The following is an 8,818-nucleotide window of genomic DNA, read 5'->3' as shown; positions in this document are numbered from 1 at the left end:
CCGAATGGGAACGAATGACCAGGCCTCCTGGGTGTCAGGCAGTGTCCTAGTGCCCACATACTTAGAAGAGGTGGAGCTAGGACTCGAACCCAGGCATGCCAACCCTCTTCCATGCCGCTCTGCTCCGTGCCCAGGCAGCTGCTTTGTGCCCTTGGGCCTCAGGAATGATGTACGTTGTGCAGGATTGAGCTTAAGATTAAACAAACTGCCCGCCACGCCTCAGGCAAAATGAGCTAAACTCAGGTAGACCAAGGCTGAGAGACGTCACAACAGTCAGTCACCTGGTGGCAAGGGGCACCTCTTCCCGATCCCTTTGCTCCCAGAACTGCCCTTCCTGTATGGTCCCAGACGCGCCCTCCCTGTGTATCCTGAGCATCTTTGGACAAAGGTGGTGGACACAGAAATGAGACAAAATGAACCTTGGGCCTGAGCTCCTTGGGAGTTACGGCCACTTCACCTTGCCAAGGCTCAGTCCCCCTCACCTGGCAAACAGGGCAAGTACCATCTGCCACTTGCAGGGAGCGAAGGGACCAGCGATGAGCCCGCTGGTCCTCCTATGCCTCACCTGGGCTCGACTGAGGCGCATGCATTTACTTGTTTAATCTTCATACATTCCAGTATGTTTGACCTCTCAAAGGCTAGGAGTGGGCAAAACCACCACTTGGCAAAATTCCAGAAGATCTCTCTCCCTCAAGACAGAAGCTTGAAATTCTTCTTTCAGGTTAGGCTGCTTCCTTGCTTTCAGAAAAATACACTATGGGCCCTTTGGCTATGGACGATGAGGCCAAGCGTTTATCCTGGAATGGGAGAGAGAGTGGGTGGTGAGCCACACCGCCCTGCGTGGCGATGGGAAGGTGCTTGCCCCGTGGCTGGAGGGGCAGCTCTACACGTATCTGTAGAACAGGAGAGGTACCTGGCTTTCTCCTCCCTGGGTCCTGATGAGCTGGGGGCCTGGCCCCTGAGTGGGGCAGACCTGTGCCACTCCACGTGGGGGAGGCGGGCCCCTGAGACCCGCCACTGGCTTTGGGCTAAGGAAATCTGTGAAAGGGCTCAGTCTATGTACATTTCTACAGGCTCTCACCACATGTTCCCTGCTTTTTGTTGTCCTTAGGCTTTCAGTCAAGTCATACCTTAGTCTGGTCCTAGCTGTGCTGCAGTGTGTTGGGCCCCTGCTTAAGGGGAAACACAGCTGCCTGGGAAAGCCATTTGTGGGGCCCCAGGAGGTGAGGGCAGAAGAATGGGAGCACTTCTCAGGATTCCACACGTGCTGCTGTGGGGGGGGGGGGGGGTAGCAGACCAGCCAAAGAGGGGATGTCTGCTGTCAGCTGGGAAGGCTTGCAACCTCTAGGTGTTTGGGCAATAAAGGAAGGTGTGCCACCCACTGGTCCCATAGGTCCCCGGGCCTCCCTGGGAAGGAAGGACACAGGAGCACAGCACCACCGAGCTCTCGAAACTCAGCTTTATTGACCAACTTCCAGTGTTTTCCTCTGGCCTGAGCTCAGCCCAGCTGGCTTTGAGAGGTCTCTGAGACACAATGTCACAGGGTCTGGCATAGCCCAGCTCCACCGCTCCCCTCCCTGGCCATGGGGCTCCCCAGGCAGGGAGGAGGAGAGGCAGCTCAGCTGTGGTGTTGGAAAGAATGGTCAGCAGGGTCAGAGGCCATAGAAGCCATACAAGCAGCAACATGCCTGGAGTTCCCATCGCATGCCAATCCCAGATCCACACGCGCACACACACACACACCCCAGAGGGCCCTTCCCTTCAAGCTCTCTGCCGGTCCACACCCATCAGCTTTTAGTGACCCCGTCCCAGCTGTTCCTCAGACCCCTGTACTGTCCACAAGAAAAGAGCCTCTCCCAGATGCCACAGGGCTTTGATTTCTACACGCTAACCCCGCTGCTAGCAAGAGGTGTCAGGGGAATGGAAGCTCAGACCATTACCCCTTCATCCACATTTTCACCATCCCTGCTAGGGGCATATTAAATGATAAGTTCTCCCCACATCACAGCCAGTGACAGGCCGACCTGGAGTGGAACTACATGTCCCAAGATGCACAGCTCCATAACCACACACCACTTCCCCCAAGCACAATCTATCAGAAATGAGGCAGGGTGTGTTGCATTCTGGGACTAGTAGTCTCCAAGAGACAGCACCAAACACCCAGTGAAGAGTTTACAGGCTAAGACTACTGATGTCGTCTCCCACCCAGACCCCACCCACCACCCAGGCCCAGCTCTATGCTCAGCACAGGTGAGGGAGAGGAATGGAGAGTCCCCTCCCAGCCCACAGAGGAGGGCGCTGTCCTGTAGGAACTGTGCATCGACTCTGGATCCTGGACATCCAGCTCAGAACACATCTGGGAAGAGAGTGGGGGTGGGTGACAGGAGAGAGGGTCAGCAGCAAGCCGTGGAGGGTGGTGCCACAGAGCATGCAGACCTGGGCTGGCCCTGTGGCCTCTCCCTGAGCCCTGACGCATGGTGAAGTGGGATGGGGCACGGTCCCCTTGTAGGCCTCCCTCCTGGGCACCCTGGCTTTATCCCACTGCTCCCGGGTTAGCCGGCCTCACCTCTGCCTAGTCCCAAGGCCTAGGGCAGGCTGAGGCAGCAAGAAGAAGGGAGGAGGAGCGGACTCCGGTTCCGAATCTGGATGGCCCAGAGGCTCCCACCCCACCCAGCCAGCCTCCCCGGAAGACCTTATGGCCCTACCGGCCACAGCATCTTCCTCGACACACAGAGGCCTTCTTGGGGAAGGAAGAAGGGAGTCCTAGCCAGACAGCAGTGAAAGCAAGCGATGCGGCCCACGGGGAATTGCAGAATAAGGAAGAGCAGCAGCACCAGAAGGGAAGCAACAGAGACAGTCAGAGCTCAGCACAGCACAGAAACCAGGGCAGGGTGCCCGCAGCTGGACAGGGAGAGCCAAGACTCCCCAGTGGAGCTGCCGACTTGGGCTCAGAGAACCCCAGGCCAAGTCCTCCTTCCTTGACATCATCAGCAACACAGGTTGCTGGGCACAAAAGGCCTGCCCCAAACCACTAATGCCCCTTAGAAAGCCCCCATCACATAAGAAGTGCATCCTGGCTCCTCAGGTCCTCCCACCGCTGGGCTTCACCAGGGACCTATCAGCTCAGCAGAGCAAAGCCTGAGTCCACACCAGAGTGCAGGGGACCGAGAGGGAAACTGTAGGGGGAGCATGGGGTTGGAGGGGCCACATCCCCCTCTGTTCTGACAGTGAGCAGGACCCAGGTCACCCAGAATTGGGGTGGGTTGAGCTTGGCGATCAGAGGATGAGGCACTGAGCGGCCTTAACCTCCACGGGTGAGCCAGGTTTGGCTGTGTCACTCCTTGCACTCTCCTGAGTCCCCCCCATGCCCGGATCTTGGTACTGGGCCTTGGGCTGCCCCTGCCGTCTTCGCTGTGCGTCCCGCCCACCTGCCGGTTTCTTCCCAGCTGCCTCCATCTCTGACAGGCTGTAGGCCATGGCAAGCTGCATGTCCTCATCCTCCTCCAAGAGGCTGCTGTCAAAAGGGCGTGAGGCAGGGGACCGCTGCACCTGAGCGCCCCCAGATCTGGAGGTGACAGCCGGTTGCTGTTCCCGACGGCTCAGCTCCAAACCCAGTGCCAGGTCGTCTGGGATACCTACAGGAGTCACAGGCACCATGAGGCCCCCTGGCCCAGGCCAGGGGAATGCTGCCAGGCTGGCCCCATGCAGCACTCTGACCACTTCCAGCTCCTCTTTTGGAAATGGCATCCATGCATGTCAACACCTAGCATAGTGGTTATGAACATGGGCAGGGATTCAGTTCCAGCATGAGCTCCCGCCTTGGGCAAGTCATTCTACCTCCCTGAGCCACCCTTCCCTCATCTATAAAATGGGAATGATGAGAAATCCTGCATTGCCAAATTGTCCCGATGGTGAAGCAAGACAGCACAGTGTTCCCAGGGTCAGCAGGTCGGCAGGCATGAAAGGGTAGCCATGGCGACCACCCTGTACAGCAAGGAGTTGTGGTAAGAGTTCAGCTCCAGGAATCCTGCGTCCTGAGTTTCATTCCTGGATTTCCTCCTCACTAACTAGGACAGAGCCTTGGACCTGAGGGTACTTGGGTTTATAGCCATTTAACTGTGCTGAGGCACAGCTTCCTCAAGTGAAAACTAGGGCAAACACCAACTGCCCTGCTTTCCCCGGCCGTTTGAAGAATATAGAGGACATGGTATGCATGCAAGTGCTTTAAAAATAGTAGAGTCCTGCAAATGCACCCCACTAATGATGACAGTCATTAGCTGTGCCCTGGGAGGCTCCTCAGTTCCCTGTCCTGGTCCCCATCCCCATGATCACCATCCAGAGATCCTGCAAGTCTGGCCTGTGGTTGCCATTCCCTCCCTGCTCTGAGGGAGTTGAGACTGCAGCAGTTTGGGGAGGTAGCTTTGGGGCATGGGGCTGGGGCTTCCTGCCAGGGACTGAGCGACAGGGCTGCTCCTCACCATTGATCGAGACTGACTTCAGCTGCCCGTCCTCCTCCACTTCCACCCGCTCCTGCCCGTTCTCCATGATTCTGTGGGAGACAGCACAGGTCATTCAGCGGGCATGCCTGAGTCCCACAGGCGCTCGTCCAGGCTCTGGGATGCTGCAGTGAACAGGACAGACTGGGCTCTTCCCTCAAGGGGCCGACTTTCTAGTTGCATGCAGCTCCCCCTCCACCCAGTATGGTCCCAGAAGGAGCCCTCACCTGCGTGTCGTGATGCGGTGTCCCTGGACAAAGGCGGTGGATGTAGAGACAGAGCGAAAAGCACCAGCCCCAGGACTGAAGGAGAAAGACGAGGAGGAGATTTCTGGCATTGGGACAGAGGAGGAGGAGAGGTTGTTAGACCGGGGTTGTATGCAGCAGGCTGCGGTCACAATGGGCCAGGAACCTGTGTGCTCTCTCCACAGGCAGGGCTCCGGATGCACCAGAGCGCCTTGGAAAAGCCAGGAGCTGAGGCGAGGGGTTCCAGGATGCAGAGATGGTGAAAATGGGAAGGGACGGCACTTACCAGTGTGTCCAGGGAAGGAGGTAGAGAAGGCAAAGAAGGGGCCTGCAGGCCGGGAACCCCGGTTCTGAAGCTCTGAGAAGGGGCCCAGTTCTTCTGCAACAGTAAGCAGATTAACAATCACCTGGGGAAGGGATGTCTTCAAAAAAATAAAAAATCTGTGAATCCTGCTTTAAAGTCTAGAAACATAAGCTGCTAATCATAAATCCTAAGTCTGATTTTTTTCTTGTCTGCTTGAACTTATTTATAAATAAATTCCTTTTTAATATTATAGATGAAAAGGTTCAGTAGTACGTTCTGTCCACAATAAAGAATAAAGGAAGGAGGTGGGAGGGGAGGAGTGAGGGAGGACAGAGAGTTCCTTCCATATAAGAAGAGCAGTACGGTGTATGTCAGGCCAACACAGCGACGAGTCCCGCTCTGCCATCTGCTGTATCTCTAAGCAAGTGATTTGAATGTGCCTCAGTTTTGTCATCTGCAAATGGGGATAAAATTATCTGCCTCACAGAGTTCATATTAATCATTTCAAAAAATGGTAACTGTTTTTGTTTGTGATGGCATTATCTCTGTCACATGAGGCTTCGAGCCTTGCTTCATGGCTGTCATTGTGGAGGCCTAACAATGTATCATTGTTATCGTTTCATAAGACGAGTCTCTGAAGTGCCACTCCTGGGTCACGTGAGCTGAGGCCTGTGTAAGGTTCTGTCCCCGCTCTCACTGGATCCACCCCCACATCTTCCGTCTGTGGAATTCTGCTTCCCTCTCAGCCTTCCCCATCAGGACTTCCCAGCTGACGGAGGGCGGGCCTGCAGGGGGACGTCAAGCTAGTCAGGGGCCTCTGGAGTCCACTCACCAAAGAGCTCCGCAAAAGGGTCCCCAGTCCCGAAGAACTCCCGGAAGACCTCCTCGGGGCTGCGGAAGGTGAAGGTGAAGCCAGGCCCACTGCTGCCAGCTTCCGCCCGAGATGGGCCAGTTCCTGGAGGAGAGGCAGATTGAGGGGGCTTAGAGTCTACATCCTGGCCGAGCCAGGGGACCCCACCTCAGGCATGGCCAGGAGCCCCGAGAGAGCACCCATCATGAGCAGCTGCCCTCCCCGTCTCCTCCCTGACCCACTTCCATTTCTGGGCCCCACCACTCCACCTACCTGCTCCAGTCAGCCCTTCCCGGCCATAGCGGTCATAGATCTCTCGCTTATGCTCTGGAAGAAGAGACCAGGTCGTTTCTCCCTGCCTCTGGGATAACGGCCTCCCCTTTTGGCCTAAGTCCCTCAGAAGACTGCCCAGAGACTGACACTTGGGGGCAGCAAGGTGCAAAGGGGACAGGGGTTATAGGTTTTAGCTGCAGCTCATCTGTAAAATGGACATAACAGCACCTACCTCTGAGGGTTGTTGCAGGATTAAATGAGACAATTCATGGAAACGGCTTAACACAGTGCCTGATACATAGTAAGTGTTCTGTAAATGTTAGCTCATTATGACTGTGTTATTCCTGGTCAGGGCTTAGCCTACGTGTCACTTTCTCAGAGAGGCCTCTGGGACCATCGCAACATCCCTCTCACGTCCTCCTGCTACTTTCCTTAGGAATACTCTTGTCTATCTATTTATTTGGGTAATGTCAATCTTCCCTGACCAGAATGTGATAAACCCATCAGGATGAGGACAGTGCCTTCTTGTCCTCCATTGTTCCCCAGTACCCAGCAAGGGCCCAGCACCATAAACATTCAATGAGTATTTTTTGAATGAATGAAAAAAGGACTTGGACTCATATTCCAGCTGTGTGATCTTGAGCACGTAACTTCACCTCTCCCAGCCTCAGTCCCCTTGCCAGTGAAATGGGGGTGATAAATTCTGCCTTGCAGGATGGCTGTGAACACTCCTGGAGATTACACCCACCCATGCCTGGCACAGAGGCGGCTGGGCATACATGCCGGGCACCCTCTCCTTTGTCAGGACCCATGTTGCAACTACCAAACACTGGGGAGCAGACACTGAGCTCAGAGGATTAGGGGAAGAACAAAAAGGTAGTTTGCACAGAGTAGGTGCTCATTTGAAGGAACAAGGTCCCAGAGTCCCTGTGGGAAGTGTGTGTGTGTGGGGGGGGCAGGAAGTGGGGGTGATGGGTGCTGCCCTGCTCTGTCCCTGGCCTTACGGTCTGACAGCACTTCATACGCCTCCGCCACTTCCTTGAACTTCTTCTCAGCAAACTCTTTATTATCCGGGTTCTTGTCTGGGTGCCACTGAAGAGCCTTCCGCCGGTACCTGCAGGAAGTGGGTTCAGAGGGAAGGGCCGAGGGACAAATGCAGGCACTTCCCATCACAGAACAGAATGACCCACTTTCCCATTAGCCAGCCCATGTCCTTTCATACGTGAGCCTGTTCCCCCCCAGCTGCTGGGCGGCCTCCGCTGCGGTGCTTTAGCGCTTTAGCGGAAGCCTATCTCTCCGCTGCAGCCAGTGCTAGGACTACTTGTAGTAACAGGTGATACTGTGGGGGTGAGAAGGCCCAGCCCTCACTCTCCCTGGGGCTCCATGGGGCTGGGGTTGCAAAGGTGGGGGGGGGGGGGGTACAGGTGGCCATGGAGGGTAGAGAGGGGCAGTGGTCCCTCCTGGTCAGTGCCTGGGCATCTTTACCCAGCATCCTGAGAAAGCCCCCATCTGGGGGGGGGGGGGCGGGGGGAGGGGAGGGGACTGCAAGGGAGGGGAAGGGAAAGTTTGCTAAAGAAGGACCCCGCTCCCAGCAGAACTTCACAGCTCTGGACGTCCTCCTACTCATCGGGGGCCTCCCCCCTCCCTACAGATGTCAAGGGCCTGGTTCTGCGTCTGAAGGGCCCCAAGGCGCTGGTGGTGGGAGGCGGCGGTGGGAGAGGCTTTGCGGTGCGCAGGGGAGGCACTTACGCCTTCTTGATGTCATCCGCGGAGGCACTGGGCGGCACGTCTAGGATCTCATAGTAGGATGCCATGGCAACTTGTCAGCAGTCAGGCGGGCCTCCGCGGGCTGCAGGAGAGAAGGACGAGTCAGGAAGAAAGACCCAAGGGCGCCTCCCTGGGGCCGGAGCCCCCCCAGGTGGCGGGCGGCGTTTCCAGGGGAAGCGGAGCCCACCGGCTCTGCTCGCGGCGGTGACTAGGCTCGCTCGAGCAGCCTTATCGGCCCCCGCAGGCCGGTGCCACCGGCTATCTCGGTGCCCAGGCCCAGGGAGCCCTATCGCAGCAGCCCCCTAACTCCGCAGCAGGGCCCAGAGCCGCCAGTCTGAACAGGCGCCCTGCCCGCACCTCCTCCGCCCGGAGTCCTGGGGCCCCTGCGGCGCCCCGCCCCTGCACCCCGCAGGGAACCGTCTGGCACCCGCTGCCGGGCTCGCGGCTGCTGCGTAGGACGCTCCCGGCCCAGCTGTGCGCGCAGGCATGCGTCAGCTGCACGGAAACTACTAGAGTCAGAGGAGGCCGGCCCGGCCGGTCACCTGGGGTGCGGGGAGGGGTGGGGGTGGGGTGGGGGTGCTGCTGCACGGGCTGCCGGGAGATGGGGGCGGAGCCGGCTATTTTGGGCAGGCACCGGGAAGACGTCATCCCCAGCTGGGACCTGGGAGACCGTGGTGAGCTCCATCCAGGCTGACACACTTGTCAACCAACAAGCCACCTGGCCCCTGGTCCCGCTGTCGCTTTTCTCTAAACAGGCTCAATGATCAATAGTTAACTCACCCCGGAGGAAATCGCCACCTCAAGGACTCATAGATTTCCCCTTTGGGCCTAAATCCTCCCCCTTTTTCAGATTCCACCTCTAGCCCCAGGTCCTCAAAAGAGG

General features: G+C 57.3%; 1 protein-coding gene across 6 annotated transcripts; it reads right to left on the bottom strand.

Annotated features, from left to right (window-relative positions):
- Nucleotides 1-585: 585 nt before the first annotated feature.
- Nucleotides 586-8,494, bottom strand: DNAJB2 (DnaJ heat shock protein family (Hsp40) member B2). 6 transcript variants are annotated; one of them, XM_059703247.1, is made up of 10 exons: nt 8,293-8,489; nt 7,918-8,017; nt 7,173-7,282; nt 6,169-6,222; nt 5,878-6,000; nt 5,028-5,120; nt 4,724-4,826; nt 4,479-4,549; nt 3,429-3,635; nt 586-797 (listed from the first exon to the last, which is right to left on the bottom strand). In XM_059703247.1, exons 2-10 carry the CDS (start codon nt 7,980-7,982, stop codon nt 793-795), a joined length of 831 nt encoding a protein of 276 aa, XP_059559230.1. In that variant the 5' UTR covers nt 7,983-8,017; nt 8,293-8,489; the 3' UTR covers nt 586-792. The 6 variants fall into 6 exon arrangements, with proteins under 6 accessions (XP_059559230.1, XP_059559229.1, XP_059559227.1 ...); XM_059703246.1 differs by lacking the exon at nt 586-797 and adding an exon at nt 1,446-2,356 and having other exon boundaries at nt 8,293-8,488; XM_059703244.1 differs by lacking the exon at nt 586-797 and having other exon boundaries at nt 3,128-3,635; nt 5,028-5,117; nt 8,293-8,492.
- Nucleotides 8,495-8,818: the final 324 nt, after the last annotated feature.

The sequence above is a fragment of the Myotis daubentonii genome, chromosome 7 (assembly GCF_963259705.1).
Source record: "Myotis daubentonii chromosome 7, mMyoDau2.1, whole genome shotgun sequence".
NCBI classification, from domain to species: Eukaryota; Metazoa; Chordata; class Mammalia; order Chiroptera; family Vespertilionidae; genus Myotis; species Myotis daubentonii.
The sequence above is the reverse complement of the archived record's forward strand: the minus strand, read 5'-3'. Positions and strand labels throughout refer to the sequence as shown.

Coding starts and splice junctions, on each gene's coding strand:
- DNAJB2 (XM_059703242.1), bottom strand. CDS start 7,982: ATGGCATCCTACTATGAGATCCTAGACGTGCCGCCCAGTGCCTCCGCG. Junction 6,001..6,168: donor GGAAGGGCTGACTGGAGCAG/GTAGGTGGAGTG, acceptor CCTCTCCTCCAG/GAACTGGCCCATCTCGGGCG. Junction 4,550..4,723: donor CACCGCATCACGACACGCAG/GTGAGGGCTCCT, acceptor TGTCTCCCACAG/AATCATGGAGAACGGGCAGG.